Source organism: Oncorhynchus clarkii, chromosome 7 (genome assembly GCF_045791955.1).
Source record: "Oncorhynchus clarkii lewisi isolate Uvic-CL-2024 chromosome 7, UVic_Ocla_1.0, whole genome shotgun sequence".
Classification (NCBI taxonomy): domain Eukaryota; kingdom Metazoa; phylum Chordata; class Actinopteri; order Salmoniformes; family Salmonidae; genus Oncorhynchus; species Oncorhynchus clarkii.
Window position 1 is genome coordinate 70,546,575 of NC_092153.1, and position 18,557 is coordinate 70,565,131.

At 42.3% G+C, this 18,557-nt stretch overlaps 1 protein-coding gene across 1 annotated transcript in view; it reads left to right on the plus strand.

Annotated features, from left to right (window-relative positions):
- The first annotated feature begins 9,715 nt into the window (after window positions 1–9,715).
- LOC139413786 (nascent polypeptide-associated complex subunit alpha, muscle-specific form-like) overlaps window positions 9,716–18,557 on the plus strand; it is a 97,500-nt gene continuing 88,658 nt past the window's right edge. Inside the window, exons 1-2 of the mRNA XM_071161539.1 lie at window positions 9,716–9,874; window positions 11,955–12,044. Coding sequence (XP_071017640.1) covers window positions 9,821–9,874; window positions 11,955–12,044 — 144 coding nt within the window. The 5' untranslated portion in view covers window positions 9,716–9,820. The remainder of the gene's footprint in view (window positions 9,875–11,954; window positions 12,045–18,557) is intronic.

Sequence of the window (18,557 nt, forward strand, 5' to 3'; positions counted from 1 at the left end):
AGAAGGATGCTATGTTAGCTAGCTGGCTATGACTTTCCAACACAACACTGGAACTCTTCCAATTCAAGGTAAGCTTTAGGTTTTACAAATGTATTGCCACCGTGCCCACCGGTGTAACTGCTTGCTGACTGTAGACTGTAACGTTACTGCATGATTGTAGCGAGTTCACAAACGTGTTAGTTCTATTAGCTATGCTGACTATGAATTTATTTGAGCTAATTTGGTGACAACAATGTAGGCTGTGTGTAGTGGTTTGGCTTGGAAATGTTTTTTCCGCCTGGTCGCATACAGCTGATGTGTTGTGCATTGAAGTCCACGATTGAAGGGACAAGGTGAGACGAGGAGAGCGCATAGATGTGAGAAGTACTACAACGTGGCTGCTATGAAAGTGAACTGTGTTTATGCGTGATCAGGGGTGTATTCATTCCGCCGATTCTGTTGAAAAATAAATTATTAAACGGAAGCAAACGGAACAAAACAGGAATAAACATACCTGAATTTGTCCAATAGAAACTCTTGTTTACAACTGTTGGGGTAACGATTACACCGTATATCAGCTAGATGCAGGAAAAAGTGTGCAAGACGGTATTGAATGTCACTGTCTGTCCATGTGTCACTGTTCATGTGTCTGTAATGTGTCTCTCAACCTGTGTGTACCTATGTTGTAAACTGTCATTCATAGGCTAGGTTATAGCAGCCTAATGATGGGTTTAGGGAAAATTTGAGTATCATGTAGTAGCCTAAACCTATCAATGTTACATTGAACTGGGTGAATGGAATATGTATGACAGTCATCCAATATGCTGTAATAGAAATAAGGCCATGCTCATGAAAAAATATTTATCTTAAACAGCACTGACCGCCACTGCTTTCATGAGGTTGGAGTTCAACTACTTAAGACATTGGCTCGAATCTAGGTTGTGCCTTTATATTTTGAGAAAATTATAAACTAAGGAATACTTTTTTCACTTATTTCATTTACTTTTTAAACCCCAAACCTTGGTCTGGTCTGTTTTGATCTGTTTCGCAAGCTTTCCTGCAAGTCTCGCGATGTTGCGCCTCTGGGTTTAGAAACTCACTCTCCAGGGGGGACAGCAGCTAGCTCGTCTGTGTAGCAATGACTTGTTTTCGCTTGTTTTCTGTGGAATAGAGTGCTACTGCTAACAGAGTTCATGGTCATTGTGGCAGATGTTTTTATCCAAAACAAATTACAGGTATCACATTGATTCAGCATATGTGACTTGTGTTGGATTTGAACCCACAATCATGGTGTTGCTAGCAGCCCACTGAGCCGTCAGTGGCATCTCTTTCTATAATAACATAATCAGACTTTGTTCTTGATGCTGTGCACTAGATTTGTATGCATTCTGCAGTAGGCAACACAGATACTGTATCTCATCCACACGCACACACACACACACACCATTTAACAGTTCAGTGTCCTTTCTATTGCTTACAGAGCAGCAAAACTAATGGAGACCCCAGCATGGTCTGTAGGCTGCTTGGAGAACACACACTCCTCACTACATTTTCCCTTTGGGCAGCTAATCTATATGGGTATGGTTGATAGCACAAATATCACATTTAAGACAGTGGTGACTGCTAAAATCAGAGACTTAGATAAACATCTATAAATGACAGATGACAGAGATGGTCTTGAAGTCTCTATCCCAAAAATCAACCAAAACATATTTAGGATCACAATATACCCCTTCTCCGACATTCATTAAAAACTCTATCTTCTTATTTTCTCTATCTCTCTTTCTTCCCCTCTCCTCTGTGTCTCTACTTCTCCTAGTTCAACCATGCCATTCGTCAAGGATGTGTGGTTGTCACGGCAACCACCTCTCTCTCTCTCTCTCTCTCTCTCTCTCTCTCTCTCCCTCTCCCTCTCTCTCTCTCTCTCTCTCTCTCTCTCTCTCTCTCTCTCTCTCTCTCTCTCTCTCTCTCTCTCGCTCTCTTACGGCTTTATCGGCAACACAAGGAGCAGATTAAATTCTTTCCATATCTCACCTAACGAGCTATGACAAAACCCCCAGATTAGAAAAGAAGACAGAGAGAGGGAAGAAACCAATCTGCTCAGACAAGAAGGGGTGGGGGATGGAGTTATAGGAAAGGAAAGGAAAGAGGGATGGTTAGAGGGAGGGAGGAGTCAGAGAGAGGGAGGGTGATCTTCAGGGCTCCCTCCATCTTATGTAACTGAGGAAATATATCTACCCCAATGACAGTGGACATACACAATACACACAAAACAAATAAGTCCGTAGCATTCTATTTATAATTATGATAATAATTAATGGGTTTAAGTTGTTTGCCTTTCACTAAGCTCCCAATGGCTACCTATGGGGGTAGGTAGCTCACCCCATCCACCACCAATGTGTTGCATCCATCAACTCAAACCTGCGGAACCACCTGCTTTGGAACGATCTTTGGATACAGCCATGTTTTGCCGTAACCTTGTCTACAGCTGTGACCGCACTGGTCTGGAAAGGAGGCCGTTTGTTAATGCAATATTCGCTCAGAAATTGGTTGATTGGTTCTCTCAACAACAACAAAATTCTTTAGAGACCTCTCGTTGTTTGGATTTGAAAAGGGAGACATTGTAATGGAAGGGGGCAGCGCTGGGGGCTGTGTTTGGCTGTGCGTGTGGGTGTTTGAGTGAGAAAGACACAGAGGAGAGCCAACCAGTAAAAGCACAGCCCCCTTCATTATCAACACATTGTGCTGACGACATCAAAGAGCCATTCCAGACTTAAAGAGTTAGGTGTTAGCCAGACTATAGGGAGCCATAAGGAGGTTGTTACAAAAGGGCTCCTGTTGAATTCTCAATGTCTGAAGGAACCCCCTGATTCCATACAGAGGGTTTCGCCATTAGTCAAGTCCCACCTTAACTGCTGGAAGAAGTGATTGGAAATAATGGGGACTGGGTAACCACGGGAGGGGGGGGAGAGTCAAACAAAAGGAAAAAGGGTAAGATATTGATAGAGAGATAATTAGAGGTTTTCTCTTTCTTAGCCTTGCTGTCTCCCATGGGCTATTTCTTCATACCAACTGATACAGGAACTGTTCAGGAACAGTTCTACAAACTGCAACCAACCAGGCTGGAGCAAGTGAAGCGTGGACATGAGAATATGTGCATATAAATGATATTGTTGGAAAAATTGATAGATAAAGCATAAACAATTATATGCTAGGAGACAAAAGAGGGACCAAAATACCAATCTGTTATGTGCACACTTTCCCTCCCTCTGTACTCTTGCCATATAGATTCCCCTGAGAGAGAGAAATCCAGATTGAGGAGCAAGTGAGGAACTGTATTGATATGACCAGTTGAGATTGAGCCAAGGTCCAGGCAGTTTCAGTCCTTGCCAAGCCTCGCTTGTCGCCGTGTGTGTTTGTGTGTGTGTGTGTGTGTGTGTGTGTGTGTGTGTGTGTGTGTGTGTGTGTGTGTGTGTGTGTGTGTGTGTGTGTGTGTGTGTGTGTGTGTGTGTATGTGTGTGTGTGTGTATGTGTGTGTGTGTGGTAAACACACCAGCTACTTGAGAAAATAATGTGAAGAGAGGACAGAGTGGAGGCCATCATCAAGCATCAGTGTGTGAAAGACAGTTACTGACACATCTGTCTGCCTTAGAGTCCATTGATTCTCCATTCAGGTTAGGTGAATGGAGGGGACCGCAGGAGACTCAAGAACTGGATGTCAGCCCATAATTCAATTGCCACAGATAGCATTTCAAAGCGTAATCAACAGCAAACAATACATATCTGCATCTACCACAATTGGGATTGAAACAGATATTTTCAGGACAATATCTCCACAATTTACCGCTGTCAAAATGTCACCCTGAATGTCACCCAACCTCCAACACAACAATGGGGCTCGTAGACCTTGGAAACATTGAGGAAAACACTCCCAACGTTTGTGCAGTAGCGATAGGCTGTTATCAGTGTGGAGGAGATGCAGCCTGAAGGTCAGCTGTATCTGTGAAAGCATTGCCACGGTTCACAGTGTTATTGTCACCTCTCAGGTCTATACCAGCAGTTCCTCCTGGCACAGGGCTGAGCTCTGCAAAAAACCCTGCTGCACACTTCATCCACACCCTTTCTGATGAAGGAGACAGAGATGAGAGACAGAGGACAGAGTGGGAAGAAAGGCAGATGAGCATTGACAGAGAGATAGAGCAATGGAGTCTTGTTTACAATCCTTACCATATAGGGGAGACTGGGGGCAATTGTAACACCTTGAATTTCTTGAAACAGAAACAAGCTTGAGTGATGAAACTCACAGAGTATTATTTTTCACTGGCCATCCCCAAAGCCAACATCTCCTTTGACCGCCTTTCCTTACAGTTCCCTGCTGCCAATGACTGGAACGAATTGCAAAAATCACTGAAGTTGGAGACTTATATCTCCCTCACTAACTTCAAGCACGTCTGTCAGAGCAGCTTATCGATCGCAGCAGCTGTACACAGCCCATCTGTAAATAGCCCATCCAACCAACTACCTACCTCATCCTCATATATATATATTTTTTTCCTGCTCTTTTGCACACCAGTATTTATACTTGTACATCCTCATCTGCACATCTATCACTCCAGTCTTAATTGCTAAATTGTAATTACTTTGCCACTATGGCCTACTTATTTCCTTACCTCCTTACTTCATTTGCACACACTGTATACAGATTTTCTACTGTGTTATTGACTGTATGTTTGTTTATCCCAAGTGTAACTCTATGTTGTTGTTTTTGTCGCACTGCTTTGCTTTATCTTGGCCAGGTCACAGTTGTAAATGAGAACTTGTTCTCAACTAGCCTACCTGGTTAAATAAAGGTGAAATAAAAAAATACAAAAATAAATACGCACATATACAGTGGCAAGAAAAAGTATGTGAACACTTTGGAATTACCTGGATTTTTGCAGAAATTGGTAATCTAATTTGTTCTAACCTTCATCTAAGTCACAACATAGTATGCTTAAACTAATAATACACAAATTATTGTATTTTCCTTGTCTATATTGAATACATCATTTAGACATTCACAGTGTAGGTTAGAAGAAGTACGTGAACCCTATGCTAATGACTTCTCTGAAAGCTAATTGTAGTCAGGAGTCAGCTAACCTGGAGTCCAGTCAATGAGACGAAATTGGATATGTCGGTTACAGCTGCCTTGCCCTATAAAAAACATTCAGAAAGTTTGAGTTTGCTGTTCACAAGAAGCATTGCCTGATGTGAACCATGCCTCGAACAAAAGAGATCTCAGAAGACCTAAGATTAAGAATTGTTGACTTGCATAAAGCTGGAAAGGGTTACAAAAGTACCTCTAAAAGCCTTGATGTTCATCAGTCCACGGTAAGACAAATTGTCTATAAATGGAGAAAGTTGCTACTCTCCCTAGGAGTTGTCGACCTGCAAATGACTGCAAGAGCACAGTGCAGAATACTCATTGAGGTTAAGAAGAATCTTAGAGTGTCAGCTAAAGACTTACAGAAATCTCTGGAACAATCTAACATCTCTGTTGACGACAGTACGTAAAACACTAAACAAGAATGGTGTTCATGGGAGGACACCATGGAAGAAGCCACTTCTGTTGAAAAAAAACATTGCTGCAAGTCTGAAGTTTGCAAAAGTGCACCTGGATCAGCGCTACTGGCAAAAAAAATTGTGAACAGATGAAAGTACAGTTGAGTTGTTTGGAAGGAACACACAAGACTATGTGTGGAGAAAATAAGGAACAGCACATCAACATTAAAACCTCACCCCAACTGTAAAGTATGGTGGAGGGAGCATCATGGTTTGGGGCTGCTTTGCTGCCTCAGGGCTTGGACAGCTTGCTATCATCTACGGAAAAATGAAGTTTATCAAGACATTTTGCAGTAGAATGTTAGGCTATCTGTCCACCAATTGAAGCTCAAAAGAAGTTGGGTGATGCAACAGGAGAATAACCCAAAAAATAAGAAAATCAACAACGAAATGGCTTCAACAGAGAAAAATACGCCTTCTGGAGTGGCCCAGTCAGAGTCCTGACCTCAACCCAATTGAGATGCTGTGGCATGACCTCAAGAGAGCAGTTCATACCAGACATCCCAATAATATTGCTGAACTGAAACAGTTTGAAAAGAGGAATGGTCCAAAATTCCTCCTGACCGTTGTACAGGTCTGATCCGCAACTACAGAAAACGTTTGGTTGAGGTTATTGCTGCCAAAGGAGGGTCAACCAGTTATTAAATCCATGGGTTCACATACTTTTCCCACCCTGCACTGTGACTGTTTACACAGTGTGTTCAATAAAGTGTATAATTGAAAACGTATAATTGTTTTGTGTTATTAGTTCAAGCAGACTGTTTGTCTATTGTTGTGACCTAGATGAAGATCAGATCAAATTATATTATATGATGAATTTATGCAGAAATCCTGGTGTTTTCAAAGGGTTCACATACTTTTTCTTTCCACTGTAGGTTCTCTAGCTGCTTGAAACGTTACAGCCAAATATCTCACTATTTGCACGTTTTATGGGCAAATGTTAGTTTTTTTAGGGGTGGAAGTAATTTTTTTCCACTGGCTGTATTTTTCGTATACTGCCCTGAGCATTAATGTCCAATAATTCAAACTAGTATAATTGTCTTCACTATATGTTGGCTAAACATGGACATGAATGACGTGTCACTATTGTTGTTTCTTGCTAGGCACTTGTAGTCTTGTCCTGTAGAGTGCCAAATAAGATGTAAACAGATATAACCTGGGCACCATCAGACTGTTCAGATGTTATGTATGGCCATGCACAAACATGGGTGTTACTGTACTTATTGGTTATGTACAAAGAAATACTCATATTTCTTGCAAAATCATTGCATTTGTCTATCATATTATACAGTAAAAGACAAACTGTCACAAAAACTGTTACTTGCATCATATGGTGCAAAATGCATCATACGGGGATGATTTCTGTATTTTGAAAGTTACATGTCTTGAAAACATGATTGCTTACAAGCAAAAAAAAACGTTATTGAATGGGTAGTCGGGCCTCAGATTGCTATATCATATGTGGTTATCTGACATGTTAAACACCTATCCAGGCGTTGTGACATCTGGCATGTGTCAGGAAAAAAGTATGAAAATGTAGGCTCTCACTACTGTAAGTCGCTCTGGATAAGAGCATCTGACTAACTGACAAACAAATACAAATGTGTCTGCAATGTAGTCAGCTAAGAACGTGACCAGAAAAAGGGGCATGTTGGGGATTTAGCCAGGACACTTCATACTCTGTAATACCTCGGTTGGACATTTCATCCGAAGGATGTGTACAGCCACAAGTAATTTATGTGTTGTCATTAACTGACACAATATTATAACAACTTATGTTATAACAGAGGTTGTGCCATTCTTATGACAGGACTGTGAAGGAACAGTGAGTTCTGAAGAGCAACCATATCTTACAGACGGTATCCCTCAGGTGAAAAGAGATTCGAGGCGGCCTAGTGGTTAGAGTGTTGGGCCAATAACCGAAAGGTTGGTGGATTGAATCCCTGCGCTGGCAAGGTCAAAATCTGTCCTTCTGCCCCTGAACAGGCAGTTAACTCACTGTTCCTAGGCCGTCATTGTAAATAATAATGTGTTCTTAACTGACTTGCCTAGTTAAATAAAAGTTAAATGAAAAATAAAAAAGAGATTCATTATCATATTTTCTCCTGCAAGCTCGCGTGCACACACAGACACACACATCTGATCCCTGGGTCACACATTGATGTTCACACACTCGCTGGTGACGCATGTTTCTCTCTCTTGTCTGAACACCAGGGGGTGGGGCGGTGGGCTTCACTGCTTCATTCCCAAACCCAACCCTTCTGATAAAATGCCCTCAACACGTTCCACATATTACATTGGAAGTAACCTGTGCTACAAATGTTGTTTTATATTGAGCACCATATGCTCATGTGATTTTTCACGTTTTACTGATATTATATAGAAATGTATAAGCATTTTTTCCATGTTCCAAATGAGGAGCATTTAAGCAAATGGACAAATGAAATGTCTGTAGAGTTAAATCAGTAACACCACTGCAGCAATTGGCCAAATTAAGACCTAAACAGTGTTTTGGGGGAAAATGGTAACAATATTAGCGTTGAAACAAATAAAAGTAGAACAGTTAAATAGTCAAATTGACAAAACTCCCATGCTGCTGCCTGTGGAAGCATCGCTATACCTGCAACCAATTACTGTCTTTTATCCGTATACCTAGGACTATCAGTCTAACATCTTAGCCATTACACCAAGGATGTTGTTGAGTTGTGGATTCAAAGTTATATTTGTGAAAAAGTATTTTGTTAGCTACCCAAATGAAGTCGTACATAAGATACAACACCCCTTACGGACTTTAAACCCCAAAACGCTTCCGTTTTTGAGGAAGCTTTATCGTAGGTGTTTGTGTTGAGAATATAACGATTCATTTGTGAATTTAGATCAAATGTGTGGGAATATCCATGACGAAACATCCCCGCGCCAACCAGTATCATTGAATACCACCAGGTGGCATAACCGATAGAACTCCTACTGGGAGCGTAATCAAAACAATCGTGGTGGTGACTACGTTCTCTGTAATTACGGGGTGTGGCTTCTCACTCTGGTTTGAAAGACTGTGAAAGCTCCAAGAGTATGTTACAACCGAGAAAACTTCTCTTTCCATTTAGTAGCCTAAGCGAAAGAAAGAAAAATCTTACAATCTAGATAAAAAGACAACTGACTATTAGACCAACAATACACTAGTGAAGCTGTCATCAATAACATGTGATTGCATAAAGAGCATATGCGTAGAGCCACATCAGTTGTTTGATAGACCATATGTTCCTATATAGATTTTCTATTTTATTTATTTATTCTGGCAAGTCAGTTAAGAACAAATTCGTATTTACAATGACGGCCTACACCAGCCAAACCAACTGTGATACAGCCTGGATTTGAACCAGGGTGTCAGTAGTGATAATTAAAGCACTGAGACGCAGTGCCTTAAACCGCTACGCCACTCAGAATACCAAATGTAACCTATGCTTGAGGATTTGGCTTTGACCCTTCCCTGTCTTACTTTTTTACTCCACTAAACACATGATTGGGATGTGGTTTCAAATTAGGCTACTGTGTATGTGTTATGGGTGGTTTGTTGAGCTATTACAGTTACTGGGGAACTACAGCAAGGAGGGGTAATATCTGATAAGAAACTAAATACAAAAGCCTCAGTTTCGTAAAGCGTTAATCAGCAGTTGAAGCCTGTTTCGGTAAAAAGCTGGGTAATGGGGCCGGAGAAATGTAACTAATCTCAAATTCATAGACAGAGCTATGGATGCAATGACTGACGATCCATGATAGCAAACGTATAGTTCTAACCATGTTTTGAGGCTATGTAGTGTTTGTTTACATTTACTTTGTTTACAAGCATTGAAGTAAAACAAGCGTATATTTGGGGTTTTGATGGGGTACTACAGTCGAACTAAGCTCATGAGGCATTTATATTCTTCAAGAATCAATGGTTACATATCATTAATTTATAAGTTTTAAAAAATTATGTAATAACTGGATATTGCCCCTTTAAGCAATTAAACCCCCTGATTTACTCACACACACACACACACACACACACTGATTTCATTTGAGCAAATAGATTTTGTCATAGGCAACGTAGCAAAAACATAGGTGAAGAAATAGTTCTTGGCGGGAGGGGCAAGTACTTTCACAACAGAGGGGCAGATTTGACTCATTCTGTTCACAGAAGTATACCTGTTGGGCCACCGTTAACCTTGACAATAGAAAATAAGATATTTGCGTTCCAGCAATGCCGCACAAAAAGAGAAGCCATGCCCATGGCCATCATAAAAAGTCACAGGAGGTGAGTTTCCCGTTTAAAATTATTTTTGCAGGTTAGGCTACTTTTTCAGTCAACTATTTTAAAATTAAGAGATCTAGACCTAGAGGTGGCCATGACTGTGCAATCGATAAAGCAACGTTCCAACACATGCATGCGTTTGGATGCAGGAATGTCCGACGAGTAAGCGCGAGTTTTGCCTCAATTGGCGTCATCTAACTCGTAGCCAGGGAGAGGTCATAGTTTTTGTAACAAACTTTGAGAAACTATTTGCTGATATCCTTATGGATAAAGGAATAGGCTATATTACAAGAATCTGGCTTTGTTTGAGGCTTTTTAAAAAACGTGCTTTTGCATTACGCACGAATTGCGCAACCCAAAACACGTATTATGGTTTTGGATGAAAGGCTGTGAATGCAGTTCAACACTCGACTGTCAATTGGTTATGCGGAAACGATAGATTCTTCGGTTAAACTTATCTAAAAAGATGAAGCTATATGCCGTAGAATGCAAACCTAGCAGTCTCTTGACGACACCACAACCGCCCCATATAGACACTTCGTTTAGGGCAAGATCGTTATCAGTCTACTGTAACATTGTTTGAACATAAGGGAGTGGTTATGTTCCCGAAACGCATGGGAAATAATTCTGCTTAAAAAAGACACGGGAAACAGGCTAGACTAGATGCTACACATGTTCGGACAGAGGTATCCTTAGGCTATAGTCGATTCTTCTCATCTTAATTGCTTCTCACCGTTTTTCCCATGGCGTATGCTGCCTATTGGATGAGCCTTGTGAGTATATGGCTATTAGCCAGCTATTTCTCATTCAACATCTAAATTAACATAATATCCTTCAGGCAGTAATATATCTGGGCATGTGCATCTCCATCTGAGGCAGCATTATTTTAGACACTTAAAATACTTCCACTGTTGGAAACAAAACAGCCATTCCAACTATTGTCTTGGCAAAGTTGATGTATTAGTTTACAATGAGTAGTAGAATACACAAGAAGCCTATTGATGCGAAATGAATCACATGTTATGTAGCATAAAAAAGGGTTGGGACACATTTCTTGGCAGGCTAGAACATTATTTAGTAGGGTGTGTGACTGTTTAAACATTAGATATGATAAAATACACATTCAGCTGCAGGCACCATTGCCTGCAGATTTAACTCTTATTTGGATAAAACATTACAGTATATCCAGTCTCTGAACATCTCCTGAGTGTGCAAGTTCAAGTTGAGACAGATTCATTATTTGTTATTTACATCTTCACTTGCACATATTGGCACATAAGGAGATCATTTTTGGTAATAAAGGTTAAATTAAAAATAATTTGTGACACCAATATGGCAGTTACATACCACCATCTGAATTTTGATTGAACTTTTTACAGTATAATTTGACAGGGTTATGTTAGTTGGCTTGAAGTTGGCTGTTATGACAGGTAAATGTCACTATTAGAATATAATAAATGGGTATAATAATATTAATAATAAATGGCATTTAGCAGATGCTTTTATCCAAAGAGACTTAGTCATGCGTGCATAGATTTTTTGTATGGGTGGCCCCAGCAGGAATCAAACCGACGATTCTGGCTTTCAAAGAAAATGGAGCATTACTTCATTGGCTTCATAACAATTATGGCTTTACTGAAAGTTAGGGACTTTACTGTAATATCCAAAACAATGCTAGTAACCTATCAGACAACAATAGGTGGAGATGACCACTTCCTTCCCAGACCCAGGTGGTTTTCTGTGGCTGTAACAGAATGCTCGGGTAGATAGCCAACAACAAGAGCAGACCTTAGGACTTTCCAAGGGTACAGTTAGTTATTGTATTCAATTTGAATTTCAACAATCTTCATAGAATTGGAATTTCATTGGAATTAAATTGTTTGGACTGTTTGAATGGAATTGAAAAAACATTTAATCTGTGAAAATTAAAAGAATTCAATATTTGTACAATTCCCAGTTAATAGAATTAATGCACTTAGTATCAAAAAATGTATTTTAGGGATTTGTTTTAAATCATTTAAACTTGTATTCATATATTTCCAGTATAGCTTTCTGAACAGGGACATGTGTGTGTCTTTTGCAGCAGAGAACAGCTTCTAGTACCACACTTGGAGAGCAGCAGGTGGATGACAGGCCCTATAATACTCGAGCTGCTGCAGCCTCTAAGGCTCAGGTAAGACCCTTCTAAACAATGTTCACATCATGGTGCGGATACACATGCCAATTACCACTGTTAGTGCAGATGTGGTGCACTCAACTACACTTATGTGATGAATAACTGACTGAGAACTAAAGACCTACAGTGTCGTGAAAAAGTTGTCACGCGGAGCAGAACAGGTGAACCCAAGAGCAGACTCCGATGCGGAGACTGGGATGAGGTAACCAAGGTATTTATTGAAACACAGGGGAAAGATTGAGTGCAGGCCAAGGGAAGCTAAGGCGGGTTGCAGGAAACCAGGTGCGGAGGCTGAGGCTGGAGCGAGAGGTGTAGGACCACAGCTGGTCCGGAGTGGAATCCAAGGGAGCCGTAGAGTGGGGAATCCAGGACAGAGTAGCAGGACTGACAAGAAGTCGGACTGGAGACAGGGACCAGAGTCAGAGCGGACAGAACTGTAGCGGAGCGGAAAACAGCGTCAGGCAAGGGAAACCAGGAACAACCGGCTAGAAACATGGACTGACTGAGCAGAGATTACGATCAGGCAGTGTGGAAGAGGCAGGACTGAGTATATGCAGAGGTCTTGATTAGGGAACAGGTTGTAGCTGGTGGGGATCTGCCCTGAATCCGGCACGCCTGCCCCCCCCCCCCCCCACACACACACACACAGAGGGAGAGAGCACTGGGGGAGTGGCGGTAGGTCAAGGAGACACAGGATGAGCACTAGAGGGCATTGCAGGAGCAGATGTGACAGGACAGTGAAGCATTTTTTGTCCTTTTGGCTGTAAACTTATGGGACCAAATACTTTAATTTTAACTATTTTAATACACGTAGTTGAATTAGTCCCAATACTTTTGCTCTTCTAAAATGGGGGACCATGAACAAAAAGTGCAACAAATTTTAAGCTTTGGAATGGCCTAGTCAAAGACAAGACCTAATCCCAATTGAGATGTTGTGGCAGGACGTGAAACGAGTATCTCATGCTTGGAAACTCACAAATATCACTGAGTTAAAGCAGTTCTGCATGGATGAGTCGGACAAAATCCTCCACAGCGACGTGAGAGACAGATCAACAACTACAGGAAGCTTTTGGTTGGAGCTAAAAGGGGCACAACCAGTTATTGAGTGTAAGGGGGCAATTACTTTTTCACACAGGGGCATTGGGTGTTGCATATCTTTGTTTATGAAATAAATGAAATAATTATGCAATTTTGTGTTATTTGTTCACTCAGGCTCCCTTGATATTAGGTTTTGGTTGAAGATTTGAATTTCAGTATTAAAAATATGCAAAAGTAGAGAAAATTAGAAAAGGGGCAAATACTTTTTCACAGAACTGTACAGTATGTTAGCCTGGGAGTCAACAGCCAGACTTTAACTCTGGAGACTTTATCGCCCTCGAGTGGGGTAAAGAGGCATGTGCTCAGTTACAGGAATGAGTGGTGCAACAGGTGGTCATGCAGGCTGCTAATTTCACCATCTACTTGATGGGGTCCCTTTCTTTAGCCATCTTAGTGATTTGGTTTCACAAGGCTCTCTGGGACTAGGTTTTTTTGGTTCTTACTTCTGTACAAGTTTTTAGTCTACATTTTAAAGATTTTGTTGAGTTACAGTACATATAAGGAAATCAGTCAATCTAAATAAATAAATGAGGCCCTAATCTATGGATTTCACATGACTGGGCATGGGTGGGCCTGGGATGGCATAGGATGACCCACTGAGGAGCCAGGCCCAGCCAATCAGAATGAGTTTTTCCTTACAAAAGGGCTTTATTACAGACAGAAATACTCCTGAATAGATCTGTATTCATTTCTAGCTGAAGGGACTTATGAGGGGACCAGGGGACTTATGACATAGCGTTTGGCAGTGGTTCCAGGTCTGGTGACACGAGCAGTATGGGACTGTAATGAACGACATGTATCTAAATATAGTGAGGAGCCCCACTTCACCCGAGACTCCAGTTACACAGACAGAAACACGCAGCCCAGGACAAGGGAACACAGCCCAGTACAGATGTTGGGTCTTAATTTGATCATTCTTTTGTCACAGATATTTTTCTGCGCATCATGAAATTCAAATGAGCTTGACAACCTACAGTTTTCTTTCCGTGCAGGGGCAGTCGAGTCACTCGGACCAGTGCCAGCTGGTTAAAAAAAGCACAAGACAGATTATTAATACATGTTCTACTGCTATTGCTGGCCTGTAGGTCATGTTACAACAACATTCCGATCTACACAAATGTATCTGAAATGCATCCATACACATTAACATGTGGCGTTTCATATAGCTAAATAACACAAGATAGATATTGGTCTCCACTACGACATACAGATGTCAAGTTTATCCAAAATGCAGCCGTACAGTAGGCTACACCTAAACTATAGCCTACCGTAGCCTATCAAAACAAATTACACACAGGCCTATAATATCAGATGTAAGACAAGATGACATTGAGAATAGTGAGGTAGCCTATGGAATGGAGCGCAATGCTGCATGAAAGAGTTGCTTTGAAAAATAACAAAATTGACTTGACTCAGTTACACATTTAAAATATGGACAGTACAGGGATATTTTACCCCCGATCTTGATAAGAAATGACCATACCAGACACTTTTATTTTAAAGACAGTTGTATTTAATGAATAACATGTATAGGACACAAATAAAATAATAACAGTAGGCTACACCAACATTAGTTTCATTCATACAATGTGTTGGGTAAATTGCCACAGTAGATTTGCTCTGGTAAACAAGGAAATACTTTATATTGTAAGGAATGCTTGTCAAATAGATAAATCATCCTTAGTCTGTTCCAAAATAACTAAGTTATTCCGATGATAAAACCAACCAGAGGGCGAACATATCTTGAAAGACTTTGGTTGCAAGCTAGACTAACACTGACAGCATCTTTTAGGGATCTGGAATGAGGTGAACAATGATGTTTGCAATTGAGATCAGCTGTGCCGGTGAATTTATCACGTATTGATGGTTTAACAAGACATCAGCTGGCGTTAATCTAGTGCCATCGAAGGTTGCAATATCCCCTTTGTAATTATATCATATTCCAATACATTCTGTAGGCCAGCCATTAGCCTATCGATTGTCAAACAATGAAAGGTGTGAAAAACAATAACAGGCTACTGTTTGTGTTTCCCTGGCCGAGTTGATGAGCTGATTTGGGCCATCAGGTGATTGACTGCTGTACTTTCAGTTTGATGCCGGCATTTGATGTCATCCTTGTGGAATGTAAGCCTATATTATGAGGATTTAATAATTCATTTTATAAAGCTGTCAAGATATTTGTGCATTTGAGCTTATCCAAAAACAATTTTGTTGATCTTAGATTGGAACCCATGCTGACTCTGGCATATGTGTGCTGAACCACACAGGCACTGAGGCCACCAATAATGTATTCTGCTTATTGCTTGCATTAAACATATACTGAAAATAAATATAAATGCAACATGTAAAGTGTTAGTCCCATTTTTCATGAGCTGAAATAAAAGATCCCAGAAATATTCCATACTCACAAAAAGCTTATTTCACTCAAATCTGAAGCTGATTAAACATCATGATCACTACACAGGTGCACCTTGTGTGACAAAGACCCTAACCACCTGCCACCTGTGTCTGCATCTGGGTCTCGCCTTGTGCCCTTATAGTATGAACTGGCCATGACAGACACAGCAGACTTGGACCAGCTCCGCCACGCTGGGAGACATGAGGAGCTGTTACAAGACCTTCTGGAAGGGCTCCGTTCCTTGACGGAACGCCATGACCAAGGGTTTAAGGAGATTATGGAGCAAATCAGGGAGTTAGCCCAGAGGCTGCCTGCTACCTCTGAGAAAGCCCAATCACCCAGTAATTTGTTTTCTATTAGTGGTGACCTTGTACAGCCTACCCCGGCTCCCCGAGAACCCCGCTTACCACCACCGGAGCGATGTTCTGGAGATCCTGGTACCTGCTTGGGTTTTCTTTCTCAGGGCTCTCTTATTTTTGAGCTACAGCCATCTTCGTTTCCTTCGGCCCGATCTAAGATAGCCTATGTTATTACGCTAATGTCGGGAAGGACGCTCTCCTGGGTTACGGCAGTTTGGGAGCAACAATCCGCCATGTGTTGTCATCTACAGAATTTCATGGCAGAAGTGAGGAAGGTATTCGAGTATCCGAGAGAGAGGCGGCCAGTAAACGTCTTGAATTACATCAACTCCCGTAGTGTGGCAGACTACGCGGTTGATTTTCGCACGTTGGCCGTCGAGAGTGCCTGGAATCCAGAGTTTTAAATATATATTTTTTTAACTTGACCCCTTTTTCTCCCCAATTTCGTGGTGTCCAATTGTTGTAGGAGCTACTATCTTGTCTCATCGCTACAACTCCCGTACGGGCTCTGGAAAGACGAAGGTTGAAAGTCATGCATCCTCCGATACACAACCCAACCAAGCCGCACTGCTTCTTAACAAAGCGCGCATCCAACCCGGAAGCCAGCCGCACCAATGTGTCGGAGGAAACACCGAACACCTGACAACCTTGGTTAGCGCGCACTGCGCCCGGCCCGCCACAGGAGTCGCTGGTGCGCGATGAGACAAGGACATCCCTACCGACCAAGCCCTCCCTAACCCGGACGACGCAAGGCCAATTGTGCGTCACCCCACGGACCTCCCGGTCGCGGCCGGTTACGACAGAGCCTGGGCGCGAACCCAGAGTCTCTGATGGCACAGCTGGCGCTGCAGTACAGCGCCCTTAACTATTGCGCCACCCGGGAGGGAATCCGGAGTTTCTTTTTTCATATATTTTCTTCACGGATTATCTGAGGTGGTAAAAGATGAGCTAGCTGGGGCCTCCCAGGTGGCGCAGTGGTCCAGGGCACTGCATCGCAGCGCTAGCTGTGCCACCAGGGACTCTGGGTTCGCGCCCAGGTTCTGTCGCAGCCGGCCGCGACTGGGAGGTCCGTGGGGCAACGCACAATTGGCCTAGCGTCGTCCGGGTTAGGGAGGGTTTGGCCGGTTAGGGAGGGTTTGGTCGACCACAAGAATTTGGAATATCGCAGCCAAGCGCATTAACTTTAGGCAGGCCTGGTGGGCTCTGTTATTCACTAGGTTTAATTTCACCATCTCCTACCGCCCAGGGTCCAGAAATGTGAAGCATAACGCCCTTTCCCGCCGGTACAGTTCCGCTGCCACACCCTCGGAATAAGAGACCTGTCTCACTTTTAAATTTTTTAAATTTTTTTATTTCAACTTTATTTAACCAGGTAGGCTAGTTGAGAACAAGTTCTCATTTGCAACTGCGTCGGAGGGTTAGGGAGGGTTTGGCCGGTAGGGATATCCTGTCTCACACACCAGCGACTCCTGTGGCGGGCCGGGCGCAGTGCACGGTCACCAGGTGCACGGTGTTCCTCTGACACGGGAGTTGTAGCGATGAGACAAGATAGTAACTACTAATAATTGGATACTACGAAATTGGGGAGAAAAAGGGGGTAATATTCAACAACAACAAAAATATGAGCTAGCTACTCGGAACTCCCTCATTGCCCTCACCATTAGAATTTATGGACGCAGGAGTGAGAGGTCTGGTCTCGGGCACACTAGTCAATCCGCAGTGGCTCGCTTACCTCTGAAGGAACCCGGAAGTCCCTGAGGATGGGTGCTTCCGAGAGGACCGCTCCACAATCACTTTTCTGGGAAACATCTCTGAAGGGAATATTCAGATGGATCTGGAAAAAGTGAGCGGTGGTGGATTGGCCACAACCCACGGCCAGGGTGTAGCAACAGCGGTTTCCCGTCAGTTTGTGGAGGAGGTTGACGCTTCCACCGTGGGAGTAGGGACCATTCTTTCCCAGTGATCCGTCCAGGACCAAAAGCTTCATGTCCCATCGTCTCAACTCGTCGGAGAGGAACTATGACGTTGACAACTGGGAACTCCTAGCAGTAAAGATGGCCCTGGAGGAGTGGAGGCATTGGCTGGAAGGGGCGGAATATCCATTTTTGGTTTGGACCGACCACAAGAATTTGGAATATCGCAGCCAAGCGCATTAACTTCAGGCAGGCCTGGTGGGCTCTGTTATTCACTAGGTTTAATTTCACCATCTCCTACCGCCCAGGGTCCAGAAATGTGAAGCAGGACGCCCTTTCCCGCCGGTACAGTTCCGCTGCCACACCCTCGGAATAAGAGACCTGTCTCACTTTTTATTTTTATTTATTTTTTATTTCACCTTTATTTAACCAGGTAGGCTAGTTGAGAACAAGATCTCATTTGCAACTGCGACCTGGCCAAGATAAAGCATAGCATTGTGACACAGACAACAACGGAGTTACACATGGAGTAAGCAATAAACAAGCCAATAACACAATAAACAAGTAAATGACACAGTAGAAAAAATAAAGTCTATATACAATGTGTGCAAAAGTCATGAGGAGGTAGGCAATAAATAGGCCGTAGGAGCGAATAATTACAATTTAGCAGATTAACACTGGAGTGATAAATGAGCAGATTATGATGTGCAAGTACAGATACTGGTGTGCAAAAGAGCAGAAA